Here is a 27,619-nt window from a genome sequence, read left to right as displayed (position 1 = left end):
TTTAAGGTTTTCAAAATCCATTTAAGAAGAAATTTCTTTTCTAATCAGAGATGGTGGTTGAAATGGAAAAGAAGCCCATTCTAGAGAGAAGACAGGGCAGACAGAGGAAGCGTGCTCTGTGGTGAGATGCCGGCCGCCTGTGACCTGTGCGCCGCCGCCTCACTTCTTGCCTCCCTTCGCCTTGCCCTTGTCTGCGTCCGCCTTCCCCTTGGCATCTGCCTTTGCCTTGGTTTCCTTTGGTTTTTTTCCTTCCGGTTTTCCTCCTTCCCCTGCTTTTTCTGGAGGCTGTGGCTTTTCAACCTCCTTTGGTGGAGGAACCAGCACATTCCTTTTGACCCTCTTGCCTTTGAAGTGTTTTCTTTGAAGACAAACGTCGACTAAAGCAAAAAGGGCGGCCACACCTATAAAGACCTGGGAAACAAAAGAATCCTCGTTAACTTGGGGGCTTTCCCTTCCAAATGTCAGAGTTCCTTCCTGGCTTCCATAATCAGTCGCTGCAGCTTAACCCTCAAGCTGCCAGATCCCAGAGAGACTTCCGCTTTGCCCCCGCCCCGACCCCCCACCACCGGCCTGAGCTTCCTTAGCTGAGCCCCATCCCTTCTGTCTGTCACCTCAGCGCATTTTCTTTTTCTCTGCAGACCCGGCTAGGGTGGGGCCCTTTGCTCTGGGGGTCCGCAGGCCGCTTTGAAGAGGAAACCATTAGCTAGGTGGGCTCCCTGGACATCATCTTTATTTAAATGGCTTTTCCACGAGAAACACCAACTTTACTTTCAAACTTTGCTTGGATGGCAAAACTTTGTGAAAACAGGGTCTTTTCCTTCGGGGAAAATAACTGGTCTCCCAAAGTGCTGATTTCTGAGCAAATAAATAGCCCAATGTGCAAGACTCACCACAGCGGCAACGTAGTTCAGTGGCACTGTTTGCCGACTTCTGATAGCAAAGATCGCGGCCCCCACGAGGAAACCACAGGCAAACAGGTCGTTGAGAAGATCCTGAAAGCATGGGAGAGATAAGTCAGCTCTCAACAGGGCTGAGGCCCCTTCAACACTTGCTGGTCTAGCTTCCGCCAAAGGGAATGGTTTTAAAAATGGCCGAGCTTCTGCCAAAGGGAATGGTTTCCGAACTTCTGCCTCATCTAAAATGTGTGTGTGTGTTAGTCGCCACCAGGCTCCTCTGTCCATGGGATTTCCCAGGCAAGAATACTACAGTGGATTGCCATGCCCTCCTCCAGGGGATCTTCCTGACCCAGGGATCAAACCCATATCATCCCCTGCATTGTAGATGGTCTCTTGCATTGCAGGCAGAGTCTTTACTACCTGAGCCACCAGGGTCAGATGATATAGGAAGGTACATAGGAAGCTGAATGTATAGAGGGTTAGGGGGACATATCTGTAGTTCAACAGCTGGACTCTGAGTTGAGACGCAAAGTCCGGGATGCTCATCTGCCGTTATGGGCTGCCTTGGCTACTATCCTGTGAAATCGCACATTTGGTGGCTATGTTTTTAGCTATGCTTCTCCCCAGTGCTCACTTAAATAAATTTGCAACACCCAACGTCTTTCTACTCTTGGGGCCAGTGCCTCTTTCTGAATCCAGGGTGGGCTGCATTGCTCACAGGAGGTTCTGTTGGAGTCTGGTACTTCAGTTGGAAGCCTGGCAGTGGCATCTTCACCCTCTGCCCACTCCTCCCCTGAGCCTTTGTAAGGCCACATCACTTCTTCATCATCCACCCTCCTTCCCATCCCTTGTGGCTGCAGTCCTGCCCTTGCTTCATATCTGTTTCCCTGACCCTATACTGACAAGGTCCAGATGTTCCCAGATTGGGCAAAAGGGCTGCCTCCTATGCTGTCTTCCCCTCAAGTACCACCCACTGTGGCTCCCTGGCACAGCCAGACTTAAGTCAGAGTTGGCCAAACCAGGGCTACAGTAAGTTGGCTTTCTCCCCCATCACTCCTGGGGCCCAGAGCTTGTGCATCTTCTTAACCCTGTGGGCAGTGGCTGACCCTGCAGAGTTGGGCAATGCCATCTTTCCCCTTGATTTCTCTGATGCCATTTTCTGTGGGTTGTCCTTCCCTGGCCACCTTGTCTCAGGCCTTTTCTTTTCCTCTTCAGTGTTTTGGATTTTTTTTTTTTCAGTGTTTTGGATTTTAATACATTTCAAACATACAGAAAATTATAGAAGAGCCCAACCCTACTGCCACCTCCACCGGCCATGAACCACTGAGATTAAATAGATGTTAATGTCTTGCAGTATTTGCCTCATGGCCCTCAAAACAAAAAGAAAAAAACAAATGCTAAACAAAAAAGCTTTGTGGGATGAGCCAGTTTCACCATTCCATACCTCTCCCTGCCTTTTGCATGACTTCCAAGTCTACAGGTAGTCTTCCCAGATGTATAGCAGTATTTTCCTCTTATTTTGGTTCAGTTCAGTCGCTCAGTCGTGTCTGACTTTTTGCCACCCCATGGACTGCAGCACACCAGGCCTCCCTGTCCATTACCAACTCATGGAGTTTACCCAAACTCATGTCCATTGAATCGGTGATGCCATCCAACCATCTCATCCTCTGTCATCCCATTCTCCTCCCACCTTCAATCATTCCCAGCATCAGGGTGTTTTCAAATGAGTCAGCTCTTCGCATCAGGTGGCCAAAGTATTGGAGTTTCAGCTTCAACATCAGTCCTTCCAATGAACACTCAGGACTGATTTCCTTTAGGATGGACTGGTTGGATCTCCTTGCAGTCCAAGGGACTCTCAAGAGTCTTCTCCAACACCACAGTTCAAAAGCATCAATTCTTCAGCACGCACCTTTCTTTATAGTCCAACTCTCACATCCATACATGACCACTGGAAAAACCATAGCCTTGACTAGGCGGACCTTTGTTGGCAAAGTAATGTCTCTGCTTTTTAAAATGCTGTCTAGGTTGGTCATAACTTTCCTTCCAAGGAGTAAGCGTCTTTTAATTTCATGGTTGCAGTCACCACCTGCAATGATTTTAGAGCCCAAGACAATAAAGTTCTGCCCCTGTTTCCCCATATATTTGCCATGAAGTGATGGGACCAGATGCCATGATCTTAGTTTTCTGAATGTTGAGCTTTAAGCCAACTTTTTCACTCTCCTCTTTCACTTTTTTCAAGAGGCTCTTTAGTTCTTCTTCACTTTCTGCCATAAGGGTGGTGTCATCTGCATACCTGAGGTTATTGATATTTCTCCCGGCAATCTTGATTCCAGCTTGTCCTTCATCCAGCCTGGCATTTTGCATGATGTATTCTGCATACAAGTTAAATAAGCAGGGTGACAATATACAGCCTTGACGTACTCCTTTTCCTATTTGGAACCAGTCTGTTGATCCATGTCCAGTTCTAACTGTTGGTTCCTCACTTGCACACAGATTTCTCAAGAGGCAGGTCAGGTCGTCTGGTATTCCCATCTCTTTCAGAATTTTTCACAGTTTGTTGTGATCCACACAGTCAAAGGCTTTGGCACAGTCAATAAAGCAGAAATAGATGTTTTCCTGGAACTCTCTTGCTTTTTTGATGATCCAGCAGATGTTGGCAATTTGATCTCTGGCTCCTCTGCCTTTTCTAAATCCAGCTTGAACATCTGGAAGTTCACGGTTCATGTATTGGTGAAGCCTGGCTTGGAGAATTTTGAGCATTACTTTACTAGTGTGTGAGATGAGTGCAATTGTGTGGTAGTTTGAGCATTCTTTGGCATTGCCTTTCCTTGGGATTGGAATGAAAACTGACCTTTTCCAGTCCTGTGGCTATTGCTGAGTTTTCCAAATTTGCTGGCATATTGAGTGCAGCACTTTCATGACATCATCTTTCAGGACTTGAAATAGCTCAACTGGAATTCCATCGCCTCCACTAGCTTTGTTCATAGTGATGCTTTCTAAGGCCCACTTGACTTCACATTCCAGGATGTCTGGCTCAAGGTGAGTGCTCACACCATCGTGATTATCTGGGTCGTGAAGATCTTTTTTGTATAGTTCTTCTGTGTATTCCTGCCACCTCTTCTTAATATCTTCTGCTTCTCTTAGGTCCATACCATTTCTGTCCTTTATCAAACCCAACTTTGCATGAAATGTTCCCTTGGTATCTCTAATTTTCTTGAAGAGATCTCTAGTCTTTCCCATTCTGTTGTTTTCCTCTATTTCTTTGCACTGATCACTGAGGAAGGCTTTCTTATCTCTCCTTGCTTTTCTCTGGAACTCTGCATTCAAATGGGTATATCTTTCCTTTTCTCCTTTGCTTTTCGCTTCTCTTCTTTTCACAGCTATTTGTAAGGCCTCCTCAGAGAGCCATTTTGCTTTTTTGCATTTCTTTTCCATGGGGATGGTCTTGATCCCTGTCTCCTGTACAATGTCATGAACCTCCGTCCATAGTTCTTCAGGCACTTTGTCTATCAGATCTAGTCCCTTAAATCTATTTCTCACTTCCACTGTATAATTGTAAGGGATTTGATCTAGGTCATACCTGAATGGTCTAGTCATTTTCCCTACTTTTTTCAATTTAAGTCTGAATTCGACAATAAGGAGTTAATGATCTCAGCCACAGTCAGCTCCCAGTCTTGTTTTTGTTGAGTATATAGAGCTTCTCCATCTTTGGCTGCAAAGAATATAATCAATCTGATTTCAGTGTTGACCATCTGGTGATGTCCATGTGTAGAGTCTTCTCTTGTGTTGTTGGAAGAGGGTGTTTGCTATGACCAGGGCATTCTCTTGGCAAAACTCTATTACTTTTGCCCTGCTTCATTCTGTACTCCAAGGCTAAATTTGCCTGTTACTCCAGGTATTTCTTGACTTCCTACTTTTGCATTCCAGTCCCCTATAATGAAAAGGATATCCTTTTTGGGTGTTAGTTCTAAAAGGTCTTATAGGTCTTCATAGAACCGTTCAGCTTCTTCAGCATTACTGGTTGGGCATAGACTTGGATTACCATGATATTATATATTCATAAATAATATATACTATTTTGTGTTTCAAATTTCAATAAAAAGTGTATCTTATAACATGTGCTTTTTAAACTTAACAGTTTTTGAGATTTACCCATCTTGAGAAATAGATTAGATTGAGATGAATGAGACTGAATTTATTAATTTTAGCTGATGCATGAATAAACCAAACTAGAGACATTAGGGTACTTCTGCCTTTTAGGAAATTATTATTGCCAAATGTGTCTGCAGTGAACACTTTTGTCTGTGCCTCTGATGAACATTTTTTCCTTGTTGAGGTGCTGTCAAGCCTTTGTCTAAAGGACCTGTGTCAGTGTTCACTTATGCCCACAAATGTATAGGGGCTCCTGTTTCCCATGTCCTTGCCAAGGCCTAGGATTACCAGTCTTATTTTTCTTTGCCCATCTGATGAGTTGAAATGGTACCTCATTGTTTTACCTTTCAGATCACTGGTTGCTAATGAAGCATTTTAAAAAACATGTTTTAGACATTGGGGTTTCCTGTCTATTCATATCCCTTGCCCCAATTTTCTATGGGCTTATTTTAAAATTTTCATGATGTCTTCTTTTGTAAAAGTTTTAACTTTAATGATATACATGGTTTTTCTCTTTTTCTCATGGTCCCAAGTGCGTGTGTGCTCAGTCATGTTGTGTCCAACTCTTTGTGATCCCGTGGACTGTAGCCTGCCAGGCTCCTCTGTCCATGGGATTTCCCAGGCAAGAATGAACAATTATTCAATACTCCATTCAGCTGTGTTATGCCACCTGTGTCACATGCCAAGTTGCCATATGTATATAGGTCTATTTCTGGGCTCTCTCTTTTTACTACCTGTATTAGTGTGCTCATGTTGCCATATAACAAAACGCCATAGACTGGGTGGCTTAAGCATCAGACCTTTATTTTCCTACAGGTCCCAGAGGCTAGAAGTCTATGATCAAAGTGCTAGCAAAGTCAGTTTCTGGTGAGGACTCTTCCTGGTTTGCAGACAGCTGCCTTTTCACCATTTTCTCAGATGGCCTTTCCGTGGTGGGCAAGGTGGGGGTGGAGAGGAAGAGGGGAGAGGGCAGAGGAGAGGAAGGAAAGAGAACAAGGTCTTGGTTATCTTTTCTTATACGGACACTAATCCTATCAGATCAGGACTCCATGCTTAGGATTTCATTTAACCTATTTTTTAAAAATTGTTTTATACATTTATTTTTGGCTCTGCTGAGTCTTCATTGCTGTGTGGGCTCTTCTCTAGTCACAGTGAGTGGGGGCTACTCTCCATAGTTGTGATGCGTGGGCTTTCATTGTGGTGGCTTCTCTTGTTGCGGAGCACAGGCTCTAGGGCACGTGGGCTTCAGCAGTTGCAGCACATGGACTCCGTAGTCTGGCTCGTGGGCTCTAGAGTACAAGCTCAATAGTTGTTGTGCACAGGTTTAGTTGCTCCGCGGCATATGGGCTCTTCCCAGACTAGGGATCAAACCTGTGTCTCCTGTATTGGCAGGCAGATTCTTTACCACTGAGCCACCAGGGAAGCCCCTCATTTAATCTTAATTACCACTCTGAAGGCCCCATCTACAAGTAAAGGCACACTGGGGATTAGGATTTCAGCATTAGAATTTTGGGGGTACACATACATTCAGTCCATTACAATTCAGTTAGTCTTTTTGTCAACCCCTGAGCTAGTACCAAAGCTTTACTCCAATATCTCCTTGGGTGGGCCCATCCTTGTAATTCTTTTTATTCTTCCATAAGAATTTTAGAATCATCTTGCAAAGTTCCACAAACAACCTCTGTTAGGTTGAAATTTCATTTAATGTGGACACTGCTTTGGAATGAAATTAACATCTTTATGATAGTAACTCTTCACATCTGTGACTGTGGTATATTTCTTCTTTTACTTAGATTTTTTTTATGTCCATTAACAAAATGTTGTTATCTCCACATGAAGTTTTATAGCCTTTGAATGGGTTAATTCTCAGACACCCAGAGTTTCTGTTGCGGCTTTAAATGGTTTCTTTGAAAAGCCACATTTTCTCATTATTTGTTGCTGGCATTCAGGGATACTATTTGTTTCTGATTACCTTGTGGAATTAAATCAGTTCTAGTAATTTGAGTCTCTTGGATTTTCAGTGTAGAGAATCATATTATCAGTGAGTAAGGCTAGTTTTTTTCTTCTTCCCAATCCATATACCATTTGTTTTTCTTGTCATATTGTACCAAGATCTTAAAAAAAAAAGATCTTCAGCACAATGTTGAATAGAAGTGGGGACAGTAGGCATCTCTAAGGAAATGCCTTTAATGTTTTACCATGAAATATAACGTTCATTTTAGGCTTGGGTAGGTATATATTATTAAGTTAAGGAAGTTCCCCTTTTTCCTGGTTTGCTAAGAGGCTTTCAAAAAGTAGTGTTGAATATTATTAAATAATTTTTCTGCAGCTTATGAGATGATTAAATGGTTTTCTCCTTTAAATAAAAGATGGTGAATTATGTTAACAGAACTTTGAGATGAGACCACCTTTATATTCCTGGCAGATGCCCTGCTTGATCATGATGTCATGATGCACTACTTGCTTATGTATTGCTTGACTTAGTTTGCTAGTGTTTTATAGAGAATTTTTATTGCTATACTAAAATAATATAGGCTTATAGTTTACTTTCTTTATCATGTCTGGTTTTAAGATCAAAGCCTTACCAGATGGTACAATATATTATAAACCTACCCCATCCCCCATTTTTTAAGGAGAAAAAAGGCACAGACCAGTGGAGCTGAATATGAAGTCTAGAAATTAACTGCATGTGGGATTAAAAAAAAAATTTTTTTTAGCTGCATGTGGCATACAGGATCTTAGTTCTCTGACCAAAGATCAAAACCATGCCCCCTGCAGTGGAAGCATGGATTCTTTTTTTTTTTTTTTTGGAAGCATGGATTCTTAACCACTGGACCACCAAAGAAGTCCCTCATATGGGATTTTAGCATTTAACAAAAATGCCATTTCAAATCAGCAGGGGGGGAAGTTGTACTGTTCAATAAATGAATAAACTGAGCGACAGGGTGAAATAGTTGGAGAGCCATCAGGATACCAAGCTGGAGCCATGGTTCCCACCATCTACCAAACGATTCCACATAAATCAAAAGATTTAAATGTAAGAAATGAAATAAGTGCCAGATGAAAACATGGATGAATTGCTTTATAACCTATTTTTCTATTTCTTTTTGAGTCCATTTTGTACACTGTGGTGACCCAACGACTAAAGAGCATCTGCTTGGTTTTATCTAAAACCAAGCAGGGTCTTGGAATGCAGGAAGGGACAAACCAGACCCTTATTGTCCTTCCCTCCCCCATGTTGTAACTATTAACGGATTTCAGGTCCTCCTGAGCAGTATAACCTGTCTCCCCTCTTACCCCACACAGGGAGAAGGTATTTACCTTACTCTTACTCCACCCAGTATACGGGCCTCATCCAATCAGCAAATGACCTGCAAGACCCCTATCCCACTCCTTGTACCCTGGGTATAAAAGTGGACTAAGGATCCCTGTTCAATGTCAGTTCTCCCTTGAGCTGGCCCACTGTTCTAACAGCATCTCCCACTCTAATAAATTTTATTTCCCTCTCACTCTGTCTCATGTCTGGAAATTCTTTTCCAACCCGCGCCTGGACCACCACATATGTTAGGGGAAGCACACTGATTGAAACCGCTCACCCTGGCCAGGCACCATAGTAACCATTTGCATGAGTTGTTTTATGACAGGAGATCCTGATAAGAAATACGGAACTGATAAGCCACCACCAACCGGAAGAGTTCGAAAAAGGTCAAAAGGAGACAATGCGTGTCCGTCCACTTCCCAGAATCCCTCTCGCTAGCATCCGTCTTGGCTGAGCGATGCGTGTGCCACCAGGAAAGACTCTGAATTAAAATGATTGGCCAAAGACCACCCGGAAACTAATCCCATCACCATAAAACCTGAGACTGTGAGCCAGTTCTCCTGGGTTCCCTCACCCTCCTGCTCTCCACCCGGGTGCCCTTCCCAATAAAATCTCTTGCTTTGTCAGCACATGTGTCTCCTCGGACAATTCATTTCTGAGTGTTAGACAAGAGCCCAGTTTCAGGCCCTGGAAGGGGTCCCCCTTTCTGCAACACATACATCATATATTTTTCTGAGAAATTAACTCTATATTCCAATTTATTGGCATAAAAGTTCATATTTTCCCTATGATCTTTAAAACCTCTTCTTTATACTAATATTTTTCCTTGTCCTCATTTTTTCTTGAGGTTTATGGTTTATCTCCCTTATTAGTCTTTTCAAAGAATTAGATTTCGGTTTTATTAGTCCTCACTATGGACCTTTGTTTCCTATTTCATTAATTGTAGCTCTTTGACACTGACTTCAAAATTCTTTTTTGGTTTGTCTTATTTTGTCACCTTCTTGATATAGATATGTGATTGTTAATTTTCATTGTTCTTTTCTCAGTATATAGACTTGAATTTGGATTGCTTAACTGCGTTCTACAGATAGTATTTGCTAATACGCAGTTCAGATCAGTTGATCAGTTGTGTCCGGCTTTGCAACCCCATGAATCACAGCACGCCAGGCCTCCCTATCACCAACTCCCAGAGTTTACTCCAACTCAGCCCATCGAGTCGGTGATGCCATCTAGCCAATGACTCTTTTCTAATGAGTCAACTCTTCGCATGAGGTGGCCAAAGTATTGGAGTTTCAGCTTCAACATCAGTCCTTTCAATGAGCACCCAGGACTTTAGGATGGACTGGTTGGACTGGTTGGATCTCCTTGCAGTCCAAGGGACTCTCAAGAGTCTTCTCCAACACCACAGTTCAAAGCATTAATTCTTCGGTGCTCAGCTTTCTTTATAGTCCAACTCTTACATCCATACATGACCACTGGAAAAACCATAGCCTTGACTAGACGGACCTTTGTTGGCAAAGTAGTGTCTCTGCTTTTTAATGCTGTCTAGGTTGGTCATAACTTTCCTTCCAAGGAGTAAGCATCTTTTAATTTCATGGCTGCAATCACCATCTGCAGTGATTTTGGAGCCCCCCAAAATAAAGATCTGCCACTGTTTCCACATCTATTTGCCATGAAGTGATGGGACTGGATGCCATGATCTTGGTTTTCTGAATGTTGAGCTTTAAGCCAACTTTTTCACTCTCCTCTTTCACTTTTATCAAGAGGCTCTTTAGTTCTTCTTCACTTTCTGCCATAAGGGTGGTGTCATCTGCATACCTGAGGTTATTGATATTTCTCCCGGCAATCTTGAGTCCAGCTTGTGCTTCCTCCAGCCCAGCGTTTCTCATGATGTACTCTGCATATAAGCTAAATAAGCAGGGTGACAATATACAGCCTTGACGTACTCCTTCTCCTATTTGGAACCAGTCTGTTGTTCCATGTCCAGTTCTAACTGTTGGTTCCTGACCTGCATACAGATTTCTCAGGAGGCAGGTCAGGTGGTCTGGTATTCCCATCTCTTTCAGAATTTTCCACAGTTTGTTGTGATCCACACAGTCAAAGGCTTTGGCATAGTCAATAAAGCAGAAATAGATGTTTTCCTGGAACTCTCTTGCTTTTTTGATGATCCAGTGGATGTTGGCAATTTGATCTCTGGCTCCTCTGCCTTTTCTAAAACCAGCTTGAACATCTGGAAGTTCACGGTTCACGTATTGGTGAAGCCTGGCTTGGAGAATTTTGAGCATTACTTTACTAGCATGTGAGATGAGTGCAATTGTGTGGTAGTTTGAGCATTCTTTGGCATTGCCTTTCCTTGGGATTGGAATGAAAACTGACCTTTTCCAGTCCTGTGGCTATTGCTGAGTTTTCCAAATTTGCTGGCATATTGAGTGCAGCACTTTCATGACATCATCTTTCAGGACTTGAAATAGCTCAACTGGAATTCCATCGCCTCCACTAGCTTTGTTCATAGTGATGCTTTCTAAGGCCCACTTGACTTCACATTCCAGGATGTCTGGCTCAAGGTGAGTGCTCACACCATCGTGATTATCTGGGTCGTGAAGATCTTTTTTGTATAGTTCTTCTGTGTATTCCTGCCACCTCTTCTTAATATCTTCTGCTTCTCTTAGGTCCATACCATTTCTGTCCTTTATCAAACCCAACTTTGCATGAAATGTTCCCTTGGTATCTCTAATTTTCTTGAAGAGATCTCTAGTCTTTCCCATTCTGTTGTTTTCCTCTATTTCTTTGCACTGATCACTGAGGAAGGCTTTCTTATCTCTCCTTGCTGGTCTTTGGAACTCTGCATTCAAATGGGAATATCTTTCCTTTTCTCCTTTGCTTTTCGCTTCTCTTCTTTTCACAGCTATTTGTAAGGCCTCCTCAGACAGCCATTTTACTTTTTTGCATTTCTTTTCCATGGGGATGGTCTTGATCCCTGTCTCCCGTACAATGTCATGAACCTCCGCCCATAGTTCTTCAGGCACTTTGTCTATCAGATCTAGTCCCTTAAATCTATTTCTCACTTCCACTGTATAATTGTAAGGGATTTGATCTAGGTCATACCTGAATGGTCTAGTGGTTTTCCCTACTTTCTTCAATTTAAGTCTGAATTTGGCAATGAGGAGTTCATGATCTGAGCCACAGTCAGCTCCCAGCCTTGTTTTTGCTGACTGTAAGAGCTTCTCCATCTTTGGCTGCAAAGAATATAATCAATCTGATTTCAGTGTTGGCCATCTGGTGATGTCCATGTGTAGAGTCTTCTCTTGTGTTGTTGGAAGAGGGTGTTTGCTATGACCAGTGTGTTCTCTTGGCAAAACTCTATTAGCCTTTACCCTGCTTCATTCTGTACTCCAAGGCCAAATTTACCTGTTACATGTAACTAAATCCCCATGTGTTTGGGGAAAACCATTAAATTTTCCCCAAATACATAAAGATTTAAATTTTACTGATTTATTTCTAATTATATTGCATTGAAGTTAGAGAATGTGGTCTATATCATATCAGTTCCTTGTTATTTGTTTATTTTTGCATTGTGGTGTCATTGAGGATAACTTTTGTGATTGTTCCAAGTACACTTGAAAAGAATGTGTAGCCTGTTACTCTGGGGTGTAGGGTTCTATGTGTTCTATTGATATATATAGCAGTGGATCAAGCTATCAATTACTGAAGGAGACATGTTAAAATCTCCCACTATGGTTATAATTAAGTTCATTTTTGCCTTTTATATTTAGGTAGCTATATTGTTAGGTATATGGGCTTTCCCAGTGGCTCACTGCTAAAGACAGAAGACAATGTCTCAATGCAGAAGACAATGCAAAAGACGGTAGGTTTGATCCCTGAGTTGGAAAGATCCCCTGGAGGAGGAAATGGCAACCTCCTCCAGTATTCTTGCCAGAAGAATCCCATGGACAGAGGAGTCTGGCAGGCTTACAGTCCATAGGGTCACAAAGAGTCAGACATGACTGAGTGAGCACACAGGCATTGTTAGGTACATACAAGTTCAGAATTGCTATATGTAGTGATCCTCTTTACATACTTAGTTTTTAAAACATAAAATTTGTTTAATATGATGGTAAAGTTATGTTAGCTTTTTTTTAGTTAGTATTTTCCTCTAATTTTTTTTCTATCACTTGCAACCTTTTTCCACATACCTTGTACATTGTTGGATTTTAAAAAACTATTCTTAGAGTCCTTTCTCTTTTAAATGAATGATATAGTCCATTTACATTTGTCATCATTTATGATATATTTGGATGCATGTCCACCATTATATTTTTTTCTCTTTAACATATAACACACATTCCTTTTTATTTCCCCCCTTTTACCTTCTATTGAGTCATTTCCCTTGATTCTCTTTTCACCCTTTCTTTTCAACAGGTTGGATGTTATATATCCTGGAATTCTGCAGCTTCCCTGGTGGCTCAAATGGTAAAGAATCTGACCTGTAGTGTAGGAGACCAGGTTCTCTCCCTGAGTCAGGGAAAATCCCCTGGAGAAGGGAATGGCTATCCACTGCAGTATTCTTGCCTGGGAAATCCCATGGACAGAGGAACCTGGAAGGCTACAGTCCATGGGGTTGCAAAGAGTCAGACACTACTGAAGTGACTTAACAACACACACACACACACACACACACACACACACATCCTGGAATTCTATTCTTTAGCAAAATAATATTATGTTTTTAATATATTAATGTTAATATTATTACCAAATCTACCCCTACTCCCAATAAAGGACTTTCATTTCTAATCACATACCACCACTATAGACTTACATGTTACTGTGTTGCTGCTACTTTAGTTCCACCTTGTTTTACTGTTCTCTCCAATAAAGCTATTAATAAGTTTTTAAAAACCAAGCAACCTCGGTCATAATGTTTAAAGTCAATCTACAAGCTCACTAGGTTCTTTGTTTACTGTTCCTTTTTTACAGCGCAAACATTTCTTTTGGGTTTAATTTCATTCTTCCTGAAGTCTTTTACTAGTTCCTTCAGTGAAGGTCAATGAAAGGGAAACATTTTTTCCTCATTCTAATTGCGTCTTTTACCCTTTCCACCTCAGTCTCTTAAAGAAATTATTCCATTGTTTTTTGGTCATCACTTTTGTTGCTGTTGAAAAATATAAAGTTAGTCTAATAGTTTGAGCTTTCTTTTTTAAGGTAAATTGTCTTTTCTGTTGGTTTGATTTTATTTTCCTTTGCCTCTGATGATCAGCTATGCCTCTATGACATGTCTAGGTATGGCTTTATTTATTCTTCTTGCTCCCTCTTTGAGAATTCATGTCTCTCATTAAATCTAATATTAATATGCCACTCAGTTCTTTTTTGGTTACTCTTTTCATGGAGTATCTTTTTCCATTTTCACTTTCAACCTATTTGTATCTTTGGATTTAAAGGAATTCTCTTGTGATTCTCATATAGTAGAATTACGTTTTTTTTAAAATATAATCTATTCTGATAATCTTTACTTTTTAATTGAAGAGTTTAATCCATGAACACTTAATTACTGATGACTTATTTCTATAATTTTGCTATTTATTCTCTATATTTCATATTTCTTTGTTCCTCAATGTCTCCATTATTGCTTTCTTTTGTATTTAATTTTTTGAAATGTGCCAATTTTATTCTCTTATTTCCTGTCTATATATTTTAGTTAATTCCTTAGTGGTCACCTTGGGATTATTATTGGTATCTTAAATTTATAACAGTTTCATTTGTATTGATACCAGCTGAGCTTCAGTAGTACACAGAAATTATTATTGTCACAAATTGTATCTTTATACATTGTGGTCCATTAACATAGATTTAAACGGTTGTTTTATGCATTTGTCTTTCAAATCATATCAGAAAAGAAAGAAGAGTTACAAACCAAAAATACAAAAATACTGGCTTTTATATTTACCTATGTAGTTACCTTTACTGGTGTTATTTATTTTATGGCTTCAAATTATTGTCTAATGTCCTTTCATTTTAGCCTGAAGCATTTCTTGTAGCAGGTATACCAGCAGCAAATTCCATCAATTTTTGTTTATGTGGGAATATCATAATTTCTCCCTCATTTTTCTTAATTTATTTTTTAAAGGTTCTCCTTCATTTCTGAATGGTAATTTTTGAAGGGCAACTTCAAATTTGAAGGTTATTGTATTCATTTCTTGAGGTTGTGAAAACAAAGTACTACTACCTGCATGGATTAGAACAACATAAATTTAATGTTTCAGTTGTGGAGGCCAGAAGTCTGAAATAGAGAAGTATGCAGGGCCCTGCTTCCTCTAAAGATGCTACGTAATGATCTGTCTTGGGCTTCTCTTCTAGCTTCTTGTAGCTTGAGGCATTCCTTTTCTTGTCTTGTCTTCCTATCTTCTTCCTGTGTCTCTTCACGTTGTCTTCTTTCTGTTTTTATCTGTCTCTGCTTCCAAGTTCCTCCCTTTTACAAAGACACTAGTCATATTGGATTAGGGTCCACTCTGATAACCTCATCTTTATTTGACCATCGGTAAGGACCTTATTTCCAAATAAGGTCATATTCACAGGAACTGGGAGTTAAGACATCACCATATTTGGAGGGTACATAATTCAACCCATAACAGACAGCAAATTTAAAAGATAGAATTTCTGGTGGATAGTTTTTTTTTTTTTCTCTTCCCCCCCTTAAGGACTGTAAGTACATCATTCCACTCCCTCAGGTCTCCATGGTGTCTGATGAGAAATTAGTTGTTAATCTTATTAAGGGTCCCTTGTACAAGATGCTTTTGAACTATGGTGTTGGAGAAGACTCTTGAGAGTCCCTTGGACTGCAAGGAGATCCAACCAGTCCATCCTAAAGGAGATCAGTCCTGGGTGTTCACTGGAAGGACTGATGCTGAAGCTGAAACTCCAATACTTTGGCCACCTCATGTGAAAAGTTGACTCATTGGAAAAGACCCTGATGCTGGGAGGGATTGGGGGCAGGAAGAAAAGGGGACGATAGAGGATGAGATGGCTGGATGGCATCACCGACTCGATGGGCGTGAGTTTGAGTAAACTCCGGGAGCTGGTGATGGACAGGGAGGCCTGGTGTGCTGCGATTCATGGGGTTGCAAAGAGTCGGACACGACTGAGCGACTGAACTGGACTGTACAAGATGAGTTACTCCTCTCTTATAACTCTCAAGACTTTCTCCTGTCTTCATCTTTAGACAGTTTGATTATAATGTGTCTCAGAGTGGATCACTTTGAGTTTATTCTACTTTGTTCCTTTTGGATGCATAGATTCCTATCTTTTACCAAATTTGGAAAGATTTTGGCATTATTTCTTTGAATATTCTGTCTTTCTCTCGTTCTTCCCCTTTTGGGACTCTGCCTATGTTAGTATGCTTGATGGTGTCCCATGGGTCTGTTAGACTCTGTTCATTTTTTCTTCATTCTTTTTTCTGTTTCTCAAACTGAATGGTTTCAATTGACCTGTCTTCAGGTTCACTGATTCATTCTTCTGCCTGTTCAAATCTGCTGTTTAAAAAGCTCTAGTGAATTTTTCACTTCAGTTATATTAGTTTTCAGTTCCAGAATTTCTATCTGGTTTCTTTTTAAACTTCTCTTTACTGACATTATATGATTGTCCTCTTGGTTTCCTTTAGTTCTGTAAGCATTTTAAAGACAGTTCATTTAAAGTCTTTGTCTAGTAAGACTAATATCTGGGTTTCCTCAATAGCACTCTCTCTCTCTCTCTCTCTCTCTACATATATATATATATATATATATATATATATATATATATATATATATATCCTGTGAATGGGCCAAACTTTTTTTGCATGCCTTATAATTCTTTGAAAACTATGCATTTTGAATATTATAATATAGTTACTCTCAAACCATATTGCCTCTCCTCTATAGAGTTTGTTGTTGCTGTTTGTTGTGAGTTAAAAGTCATTTGTATGTTTAATGTTTTTTCCTAAACTATGTTTTAAAAGATTGTATTCTTTCTCTTGTGTGGCCACTGACGTCTTTGTCTTTCATCAACTTAATAATCAGGAGATTATTTGATGGATATTTCCTTAAATACTGGAAACAAACAAGTCTTTGCAAATTGGCTTTATATTAGGGCACTCCTTCAATACCTCTCCAAGTTGTTTAGATCTCTTAGGTTTAGTTACTGCTTGTGCAGAGCCTAAAGGTCAGCCAAAGGTGAAAGCTTAGTTGTTGTTGTTTTTTTTCTGGGCATGTGCTGTCCTAGATTACCTGGTAGAGGTGGGGGCTTTTCAAAGTTCTTATTTCTCCCATGCATCTCCTTTCCAAACTTCTGATCTGTCTACTTCTTGGAAAACCTTGCCCCAGGTTTCTATGATTAGTACATATGCCTTTAAATGCTTTTAACAAATGCTATCTAGGAGGCTGCTTCAGCCTTAAGAAAACTCTGAGGCAGGTGACACAAAGTCAAGTCCCTGGCCAGTCCTTCAGGGAGCCACCAGATAGGTCAATCATACCACTTAATTCTTTGGGAATAAGATTTGTATTGTTCCCTCTGCCACTAGCAAGGAATATGGCCCGGAATGTGGGGGTCATTATGGCCACTGACAAGCTGGGGATTGAGGGATGGCAGGCAGGTTAAGTTATAATGCTACAAAATTCTTTTACCAAATTCAACAACTTCTTTCTCCATTAAGCATTTTGTTTTTCTTTAGTTAGATTTCAGAGTTCTGAAAAAGTTGATTTTGACAGTTTTTGAGCCCCTAATCATTGCTTTAGTGGAAGGACAGAGATTTGGAATTCCTACTCTGTCCTTTTTTTTTTTTGCTGCACAGCATGCGGGATCTCAGGGGACTGAACCTGCACCCCCTGCATTGGAAGTGCAAAGTTTTAATCACTGGACTGCCAGGTAAATTCCTATTCTGCCATTTTTAGTGATGTCACTCATTAAATCTGGAGGGTTCTCAGTTACTATCACTTTGAATATTCTCTATTCTCTTGTGTGTCTTCTTCTGGAATTCCTATTAGGTTTATGATGGACTTTCTCATTCCATATTCTATGTTTCAACTTCTCTCTTCATATTTTCTCTCTTTATCCATCAGTAATATATTCTGGGTAATTTTTCCACATTCTTAGGCTCATTGCTTCTGCAGTTTTTGTCTAATATATTTTTTAACCCATTTATTGACATGTTTATTTCCATAACCACATGATCAGGTTCTAGACATTATATCTTGTAATTTTTAAAAAATCTGTCTATACTGACCTCTTAATGTCTTATTCTTTTATTCAGGCTTTTATTTATGTCTTTATAATTTAAATGTATTATAAATTGTTTTCAGACAATTCTTTTACTATCTCATATTCTAATGGTTCTAATCCTCCCATTTGTTATTTTTGCTGGTTCTTGATTCTTAGTCAAGAATGGGTTTTGTAGCTTTGACTGTGAATTCATTTTTGATTGCCCCCCACACACACCCTTTTCATTATAGAGGACTGGAATGCAAAAGTAGGAAGTCAAGAAACACCTGATGTAACAGGTGTAATAGGCAAATTTGGCCTTGGAGTACAGAATGAAGCAGGGCAAAGGTAATAGAGCTTTGCCAACAGAACACACTGGTCATAGCAAACACCCTCTTCCAACAACACAAGAGAAGACTCTACACATGGACATCACCAGATGGCCAACACTGAAATCAGATTGATTATATTCTTTGCAGCCAAAGATGGAGAAGCTCTTACAGTCAGCAAAAACAAGGCCGGAAGCTGACTGTGGCTCAGATCATGAACTCCTCATTGCCAAATTCAGACTTAAATTGAAGAAAGTAGGAAAAACCACTAGACCATTCAGGTATGACCTAAATCAAATCCCTTATGACTATACAGTGGAAGTGAGAAATAGATTTAAGGGACTAGATCTGATAGACAGAGTGCCTGAAGAACTATGGGCGGAGGTTCATGACATTGTACAGGAGACAGGGATCAAGACCATCCCCATGGAAAAGAAATGCAAAAAAGCAAAATGGCTCTCTGAGGAGGCCTTACAAATAGCTGTGAAAAGAAGAGAAGTGAAAAGCAAAGGAGAAAAGGAAAGATATACCCATTTGAATGCAGAGTTCCAGAGAACAGCAAGGAGAGATAAGACAGCCTTCCTCAGTGATCAGTGCAAAGAAATAGAGGAAAACAACAGAATGGGAAAGACTAGAGATCTCTTCAAGAAAATTAGAGATACCAAGGGAACATTTCATGCAAAGTTGGGTTTGATAAAGGACAGAAATGGTATGGACCTAAGAGAAGCAGAAGATAGTAAGAAGAGGTGGCAGGAATACACAGAAGAACTATACAAAAAAGATCTTCACGACCCAGATAATCACGATGGTGTGAGCACTCACCTTGAGCCAGACATCCTGGAATGTGAAGTCAAGTGGGCCTTAGAAAGCATCACTATGAACAAAGCTAGTGGAGGCGATGGAATTCCAGTTGAGCTATTTCAAATCCTGAAAGATGATGTCATGAAAGTGCTGCACTCAATATGCCAGCAAATTTGGAAAACTCAGCAGTGGCCACAGGACTGGAAAAGGTCAGTTTTCATTCCAATCCCAAGGAAAGGCAATGCCAAAGAATGCTCAAACTACCACACAATTGCACTCAACTCACATGCTAGTAAAGTAATGCTCAAAATTCTCCAAGCCAGGCTTCACCAATACGTGAACCGTGAACTTCCAGATGTTCAAGCTGGTTTTAGAAAAGGCAGAGGAGCCAGAGATCAAATTGCCAACATCCACTGGATCATCAAAAAAGCAAGAGAGTTCCAGAAAAACATCTATTTCTGCTTTATTGACTATGCCAAAGCCTTTGACTGTGTGGATCACAACAAACTGTGGAAAATTCTGAAAGAGATGGGAATACCAGACCACCTGACCTGCCTCCTGAGAAATCTGTATGCAGGTCAGGAACCAACAGTTAGAACTGGACATGGAACAACAGACTGGTTCCAAAAAGGAAAAGGAGTACGTTAAGGCTGTATATTGTCACCCTGCTTATTTAGCTTATATGCAGAGTACATCATGAGAAACGCTGGGCTGGAGGAAGCACAAGCTGGACTCAAGATTGCCGGGAGAAATATCAATAACCTCAGATATGCAGATGACACCACCCTTATGGCAGAAAGTGAAGAAGAACTAAAGAGCCTCTTGATAAAAGTGAAAGAGGAGAGTGAAAAAGTTGGCTTAAAGCTCCACATTCAGAAAACTAAGATCATGGCATCTGGTCCCATCACTTCATGGCAAATAGATGTGGAAACAGTGGCTGACTTTATTTTGGGGGGCTCCAAAATCACTGCAGATGGTGATTGCAGCCATGAATTTAAAAGATGCTTACTCCTTGGAAGGAAAGTTATGACCAACCTAGAGAGCACATTAAAAAGCAGAGACATTACTTTGCCAACAAAGGTCCGCCTAGTCAAGGCTATGGTTTTTCCAGTGGTCATGTATGGGAGAGTTGGACTATAAAGAAAGCTGAGCACTGAAGAAGTGATGCTTTTGAACTGTGGTGTTGAGAAGACTCTTGAGAGTCCCTTGGACTGCAAGGAGATCCAACCAGTCCATCCTAAAGGAGATCAGTCCTGAATGTTCATTGAAAGGACTGATGTTGAAGCTGAAACTCCAATACTTTGGCCACCTCATGCGAAGAGCTGACTCATTGGAAAAGACCCTGATGCTGGGAATGATTGAAGGCGGGAGAAGAATGGGACGACAGAGGATGAGATGGTTGGATGGCATCACCGATTCAATGGACATGAGTTTGGGTAAACTCCAGGAGTTGGTGATGGACAGGGAGGCCTGGCGTGCTGAGATTCATGGGGTTACAAAGAGTCGGACATGATTGGGTGACTGAACACTCCTGTAACCTGTCTTGTGAGATTTGTTTATGCTTTGATTATGATTTTGCACTTGTTTGTCAGGAATCCTATGGATTTCTTCAGAATAATATAAAATTGGGATTGATTTTTATGCCAGTTCCCAGGCACTGTGTTTTCTAAACTTCATGAAGGTTTCCAGCCTGAAGGCAGGAAAAACTTAATCCAAATCTATACAAAGGGCTTCCCAGGTGGTGCTAGTGGTAAAGAACTCACCTGCCAATGCCAGAGACATAAGAGATGTGGGTTCAATCCCTGGGTCAGGAAGATTCCCTGGAGGGGGACATGGCAACCCACTCCAGTATTCTTGCCTGGAGAATCGCATAAACAAAGGAGCCTGGTGGGCTACAGTCCATAGGGTCACACAGAATCAGACATGACTGAAGTTCCTTAACAGGTACTCACACATAGAAAGTGTAGGGTCAAGGTTCATATTTCTCAAGGTCTTTTTTGGTTTTTCCTCACTGAAAACTCAGGTAGAGATGAGTATGCTTTCTTGTTCCTCTGTGTAAGGAAAAGGTGTCTCCTCTGTCTTTTCCTTCAGGGTACAGTCTTTGCAGGATGCTGGCCTTATGTGGGATTCTTGGTTCTAAATCTCCACTTTGCCTGGGACCAAGACCACATCTCTTAACTTGAGAGTATGTGAGAATCCATGTTCAGAGTTCCTGGGTTAACACTTCTGGGCCATCTCCACCCATACTGAAGCAGCTGATTAGATTACCACTCCTGTTTCCCATTTCTGGCATCTGTGTGTTTCCCCCTTTTCTCTCTTTTTTTTCTTTTGCCAGCTCAGCCATTCAGTTAAATCAAGTGTTTACATTTCCCCCCTAATAGTTTTATGTAAGTGCAGCAGAAGGATTTTCAGGGTTCAGCGATTTTTCATCTTGTGGGAACTACCAGTATCTTCTCAAGGACTTGGGCTGGAAATGTGTCCTCTGCTTATCCCTTTCCCAAGACCTTTCTCCAGACCTGTGGGTCCCTGGACTCTAAAAACTTTTAACAAGTAGGAGGACAGAGTGTAGTTAGGGACTCGGAGTCTACTGATAAAGCTGGGTTTGAATCCTTTTTCTGCCACTTACTACCTGAATTACCTGGGGGCAAGTTGCTTGGCTATTCTGAAACCATTTCGTGTATAAAGTGAGTGAAAATGGTGAGCATAAGACTGTAGAGACATGCTGTGATCGAGCAATGAACAAGGGACCTTGGGTTAGTTGGAAGTTAGGTAGGTAAGTTTTGTGATTACCTAGGTAATGGGCAGGGGTTCAAGTCTGTGAGTCTTCAGGCAAAGCATCAGGCACTTTATTTTTACTCCCTAGCAACAATCTAATACAAGATTATTACTGTCTTCATGTTACAGATGAAGAAACAGAGTCTGGGAGTGGTAACTTGCCCAGTTCAGTCCCATTGCAGTGAATGATTGCTTTGGGCCGAACATCTTTCTGGGCTTAACATTCCTTTACAAGGATAATCACTGGTGATCTGGTGCTACTTTAGATGTGATTTTTCTTTTTAATTCTCATTTTATATGACTGATTTCTTCCTTGGATTTCAGGCGACAGGGTACCTTTGAAGTGATCTTTTCAGTCAAGTGTGCTGGCATAGGGGTTGGAAGGAACCACTGGTTGCTACACCCCCCTTGCTGCCAAGGAGAGCAAAGCTTCAGGAAAGCAAAGACTTCTTCCTCTGACCACCCCATAGGGAAGAGGCCCTCCACCCTCAAGCTGAGCTTTTGGAAGCCTTTTCTACCTAACTTCAGTTGCCCCTGCTCTGGCCCCACATGAAGGTGCTAAGCCCATGCTTGGAGCACAATAAGAGAGATGAAGTGTATCTCTTTGTTCAGTCACTTTTCAAGTGCCAAGATACACGCATGGATGTCACACCAGGCTCAGCCACTCCCCACCGCCCCTCACTTACAGAAATAGGCCATAGGATGAAGGGCAAGTATCTCTGGATGGCGAAGGTGTAGACAATGATGAAAAAGATGAAGATGGACATCTCCATGGTGATGATGAGTGTCAGGATGGGGTGCACAGTGGTCCCCGTGAACATTATCAGCGAACCTATTAGGCAGGCCTGCCGAGAGACATGCCCTTTGAGCCATGGCCAAGGGTTTAGGCCACAGGAGCCCCAGGGAGCCCACTCCTTCTCCCTCCTCCCGTCTTTGGACATCCCGCTCCCACCCAGGGATACAGGCCCAACTTACCAAGCTAATGAGCTTGACCTCAGCGTGCCCCAGACTCCAGAACTCTCTATTGCTGTCCTTGAATTCCCACTTGTAACGGCGACACCCCTTCCTCGTTCCCACTTCATCTTTGGGCTGCTCTGACTTTTTCTTGGGCTCGTCTGGCTTTTTCGCGGCGTCCGGCCCAGGCGGTGGCGCTCCAGGTGCTGGGGCTGCTGCCGGTTCCCCGGGTTTGCCCTTTTTATCAGCCATCTGACCGTGGAGTTCTTAGGTTCTCAGGGCCTGCCCAATTTCTCCTGTCGTCCCAGGCCAGGCCCGGCCTTTGCGCGAGCCAGATGCCCACCGACCTACTTAGAGGCCGCGCTCAGCCAACTGCCAGGAAGGAGGAGCGAAAGCCAACGCCTGGCACCCTCCCCGCGCGCGCCTGGTCTCCCCACGCGAGTCCCCTCCACCCTCCCCGGCCCCCGGCCCCCGGCCCTCCGGGCACCGCGCGCGTCTCCGGGCCGCCCACCCGCGGCGCGGAAGCCGCCGCCCCGCCTCCGGCTCAGGTGGGCTGGTGGTTCAGCTGCCGCGCCGAGCTCCCCTTGCAGCTTCGACCTCGCGAGGCCTCTGGAGGCGGCCCAGGGTTTACGCCGACAAGCGTAACGCGACTTTTACGCAAGGCGGCACGAACAAGCAGGAATATTACCGGTTTAGCAGTCCCGATTTTATGATCACATGTGGGCCGAAATGGGTGACAGCGTGAGAGTTCAGCGGCGAGAGCCGCCGGAGGAAGGAGTTGGCGGGGTTTTCATAGGCGTCCAGGAGGGTTCCGGCGAGGTTGCTTTCGAGGGTGACTGCCCCCGGCGGCTGCGTGGCTTCATAGCTGCCCTTGTAGGTGCGTTTGGGCCTGCCCTTGTGGGTGTCCTTGTGGGTGGGATGGGTTCCGGGGTCAGGGGTCTACTGGTTTCCATTTTGATTCCCAGGGCTTTTTTCAAGTTATTCCTCATCGTCTTGGTGACCAGAGTCGCATCGATGATACACACGGTTGCTGCTGTGAGACACAGGGCCTGGCAGACACAAGACCAGATGCAGGAAGGAAAAATGGGGTTATTTTGCAGCTCTGCAGCACCCTGTGTTCCTTATCCTGGGGTGTGGGAGAGTGTGGGGAGGGGCCTGTGGGTGGCCCCCTGTCCCCCACTGACCCTCCACTACCTCCTTGGTGTCTTCCCACTTGGCTGCTGCAAGCCCACTGGGGCATTCTCAGAAAAAGGGTTTTTGGACATGGGCTTTACCACCAGGGATGACCTTGCCTAAGGCCTGAGTCCCTAGGAGGAGAAAAGGGCACTGATCCTAAGGGGCCCCAGGTGGCGGTGGAGTCCTGAGAAGGCCCCTCGATGGAAAGGACTCTCGGGCTATATTTGAAAGGGCAGGTAGTTGTTTGCAAAGAGACAAAGTGGGAGGAAGAGAATTCCAGGTACCCAACTGGGTTCTCCATCTGGTGTGTCTGACACCTGTGGAGCTGGTGAGGGAAGGGGCAGAGTTGAGGCTGGGGAGGTGCAGGATCTGGGACTTCATCAAGGTGGGAGGGGAGGTTCCAGGTTCAGGAAGCCCATTTGTCCCAAGATGAATGGAGAGTGAACGGGGCTGGAGGCAGGGAGACCAGTGTATGTGTTGAGGGGGGTGGGGTGGAGGTGGGGTTGTTCCGACCATCCAGGTAAGTACTGATGGAGACCTGGGGGTGGGAACTCCTGAGAAGGCGTGATGGCTGAGTTAACAGATAGGGATCACGGCCTGTAACACCCAAGATTCCAAGTACTCCTCAGTTCCTGTCTGCCTTGTATGTTTCTCTTTGTGTTTGTGGGTTGCTAAGTCGATTCAGTCCTGTTCAATTCTGTGCAACCCCATGGACTATAGCCTGCCAGGCTCCTCAGTCCATGAGATTCTCCAGGCAAGAATACTGGAGTGGGTTGCCATGCCCTCCTTAAGGGGATCTTCCCGACTCAGGGGTGGAACCCTCATCTCTTACATCTCCTGCATTGGCAGGCAGGTTCTCTACCACATGCACCACTTGGGAAGCACATGTTTCTCTTTGTTGAGGAGTGGATAAATCGTGTCTAACCCTGTGACCCCATGCACTGTAGCTTGCCAGTATCTCTTTGTGGTCACTTAATCCCTGGCTGCTTTCATGAACTTTTCCTAGGTAGGTCTTGCTGTAACTAATCTTGAGCTCCCTAAGTGGGAAGGGACTCAATCCCCAGCACTGTGCTCAGGCCTGGCACAGGATTGACAAATATTCACAGATCATAGGATGAATTCGAAGAACTTATAGTTTTTTGGTTTTTGTTTTCTGGATTAATTTCTATTCCCATCACTTAACTTCTTGAGTCAAAGTCTCACCACCCTATTCCCCACCCCCTATCTTCCAGGCACTTAATCTGTCATTTCTTGTGCTCGTCATACGATGAGGATTTGTCCCAGCCTTGAGACCCAGGGTAAGGTATTTAACCTCCATTCCCTTATCTGTAAAAATGAGAGTTGTAAAGATTAAGACAGAAGATTCCTAGCCTAGTGTGGGAATGTCTTCCCTCCTCACTTTGGCAATGCACTTTTTTTTTCCTCTACAATCATTTTTTTGGAATACATTTTGGCAACTTTTAAAAAAGTAGTGTGTATGATTTTCAGAAAAGTTTCCATAGACTTGTTTTTGTACTTATTTGGAGAATGAGTATTAGAATGAAGATCTTCATGAGCTTAGAGCTTGTGTAACTTCAAGTCTTCTGAAGAAGTCAGCACAAGAAAGAGCAGGGGTGGTTGGTGGGGGGTGTTCTATAAATGAAATAATGATGGTCTGCTAGTTTCCCTTTTTAAAGAATCTTGAAATACTGATCTTAAATGGAGTTGTGAAGGCTTCTACTTACCCCACCAATATAGAACAAATGCCTTCTTTCCTTTTCTTGTATCGCCAAGATGGCAACTATTAAAAGGAACACTGCAGTAATGAAACTGTTGATAAGATCCTGCAACACAGAATTGAAAATGGTCAAGTTTACATGAAAATGTCATTTCACAAAGTCTTTAAATTAGTCAATTACCCATCTAAGGATGAATGCCTTTTAAAAACTTTCTCTTTGATTAATATTGACAGGAACAAACCCTCAGCAGCATAATTCTTATATCTTCCAGAGATGTGAGTTTATGTGATTATAAGGTCCTGAATAGGACTGTCAACAGAAAGGGGTTTAACTTCATTAAAGAATACTCTTTTTGTAACAGTTTTCCCATCAGGCTTTTTAAAGTGCATAGGAAAGTGGGCAAGAAAAAAAACCCAGAGGTCTGAGGACCTGACCCAGACTGACCCTCCATAAATACAATCTTATTGAAGTTTTGTATTTTAACTTAATGTAAATTCTTCATTCTATTCCATAATATGTTTGTTTTAATATAAAAATAAAAATTTAAATTAACATTTGACTGATTTAATTCCACTCCCAAATCTGCAGATCACTAGAACTGAAACTTTGGAAGTTGGATTGTATTTATTCTGTAGGGTCACACATCCCAAGAAGACAGGAACCCATCTGAGGAGCTGACCTGGTATTCTGGAATGAAATTGACTTTCTCTCTTTCCTAACACATGGCCAGAATTGATTTGTCCTGACATCTATAGGCTATTTGTGTCCTTTTTGGATGTCAGTAATGGAGCCCTGCCGTCTAATCATATTGGGTCTGAGTGGAGCTCCATGGTGTGCTGAGCATTTTCCTGTCATTATCTCATTTAACTCTCACAAACACCCTCCACAAAGCCAGTACTGTTAGAATCCCCATTTTAAGAGGACATAACAGAGGCTTAGAGAAGATCATTAAATTGCCTATGATTGAATATCTGCGAAGGAACCGAATCAGAACTCAGCTCCCTATTGCCTTCCATCAGGGACACCCAAATGAGGAAGAAATGACCTGTCCCCCTAGGTTGGAAGTGCAGCACCTGTCTTTGGCATTTTCTGTGGAATGAGTAATGGAGGATCAAAGTGGCGCGGGACAAGCAAGGTGAGGCTGTTCTTTGCTGATCAGCTCTTTTGGCCTACCAAGTACTAGATGTATCACCTGGGACATGTTTTATTGCCCCTCTGTGCCAACAGGCTCATTTTTTTTTCAGCTATGCTGCATGTGGGATCTTAGTTCCCCGACTAGTGATCCAACCCATGTCCCCAGCAGTGGAAGTACAGAGTCTTAAACACTGAGCTGCCAGGGAAGTCCCCCAACAGGCTCAGGGTGAATATGGGTATAATGATTGGGCTTCATTGACTTCATCTGAGGATTAAATGGCATAATGAATCTGAAAGCATCAGATGAGGTACCTGGCATCTAGTTGGTAGTGGGAGTGCATCAAAGTGCAGATTCCTGATAATCTGCCCTCAAAATGTGCACAGTGAGTAAACATTCTGTGAACTTGAGGTGTTCTTCCTGTTGAGATTGGTGAGCAAGGAGCCCTATTGTGGAATGGGACTTGCTTCTTAGAAAGGCACTAATGTTTGCTATTTGGGCACGTGAGAGGTAACACTGGCGGGGGCACATTGGTGCAGGGCTGGTGAGGGTTGGAAGTCAGTTCCACTTGGGTTCTGTAGGCTGAGTGAGAGGTCTGTTCACAGTGGGGCAGGTACAATGGTTAGCAACTTTGCAGAAAGCATAGCACCTGAGGATTGTGTAAACCAAGATATTCAAAGATGTGACCAGGGACATTGAAGCAGAGTGTGAACTTTAAAAAAAAAAAAGTTAACTGTGGTCTTCATCATTGAGAATTTGGATGAAGGCATATTAATAATGATAATAATAATAAATGCAGACTTGATCTCCCTAGTCAATCATTGACTGCCTCATCAGAATTCCATCTCCTCATTGGAGTTTTGGACTCTTACTTGGAAGGAAGTGCTGTCCCAAACTGTCTCTTGGTGGTAGTGCTTGCTTTGTATGGAACATTTCTATCATAGCTCACATGTCTTGAGCACTTGCTATGTGTTGCATACTGTGCCAGGGTGTTCATATGTGATCTCATTTGATTCTCACAATAAACTCTTATCATCCCCAGTTTACTGATGGGTAAGCGACTTGCCTGGAGTTGCTCAGTCAGTAAGTGGTTATGATCCTCCTCACTCCAAGGGCCTTCTCCTGACTAACCCCACTCC

The 27,619-nt window shown here is 42.5% G+C and overlaps 2 protein-coding genes across 3 annotated transcripts in view; both read right to left on the bottom strand.

Moving 5' to 3' along the window:
• On the bottom strand, positions 1–23,269 carry CMTM2 (CKLF like MARVEL transmembrane domain containing 2). Of its 2 annotated transcripts, XM_043898676.1 has the most exons (5): positions 23,143–23,269; positions 22,476–22,826; positions 22,187–22,345; positions 891–992; positions 1–411 (listed from the first exon to the last, which is right to left on the bottom strand). In XM_043898676.1, exons 2-5 carry the CDS (start codon positions 22,704–22,706, stop codon positions 160–162), a joined length of 744 nt encoding a protein of 247 aa, XP_043754611.1. In that variant the 5' UTR covers positions 22,707–22,826; positions 23,143–23,269; the 3' UTR covers positions 1–159. The 2 variants fall into 2 exon arrangements, with proteins under 2 accessions (XP_043754611.1, XP_043754610.1); XM_043898675.1 differs by lacking the exon at positions 23,143–23,269 and having other exon boundaries at positions 22,476–23,128.
• The window catches only part of LOC122691797 (chemokine-like factor), a 32,050-nt gene continuing 27,579 nt past the window's right edge, over positions 23,149–27,619 (bottom strand). The window contains exons 3-4 of the mRNA XM_043898656.1: positions 25,355–25,453; positions 23,149–23,503 (exon numbers count right to left, since the gene is read on the bottom strand). Coding sequence (XP_043754591.1) covers positions 23,204–23,503; positions 25,355–25,453 — 399 coding nt within the window. The 3' untranslated portion in view covers positions 23,149–23,203. The remainder of the gene's footprint in view (positions 23,504–25,354; positions 25,454–27,619) is intronic.

The sequence above is a fragment of the Cervus elaphus genome, chromosome 4 (assembly GCF_910594005.1).
Source record: "Cervus elaphus chromosome 4, mCerEla1.1, whole genome shotgun sequence".
NCBI classification, from domain to species: domain Eukaryota; kingdom Metazoa; phylum Chordata; class Mammalia; order Artiodactyla; family Cervidae; genus Cervus; species Cervus elaphus.
The sequence above is the reverse complement of the archived record's forward strand: the minus strand, read 5'-3'. Positions and strand labels throughout refer to the sequence as shown.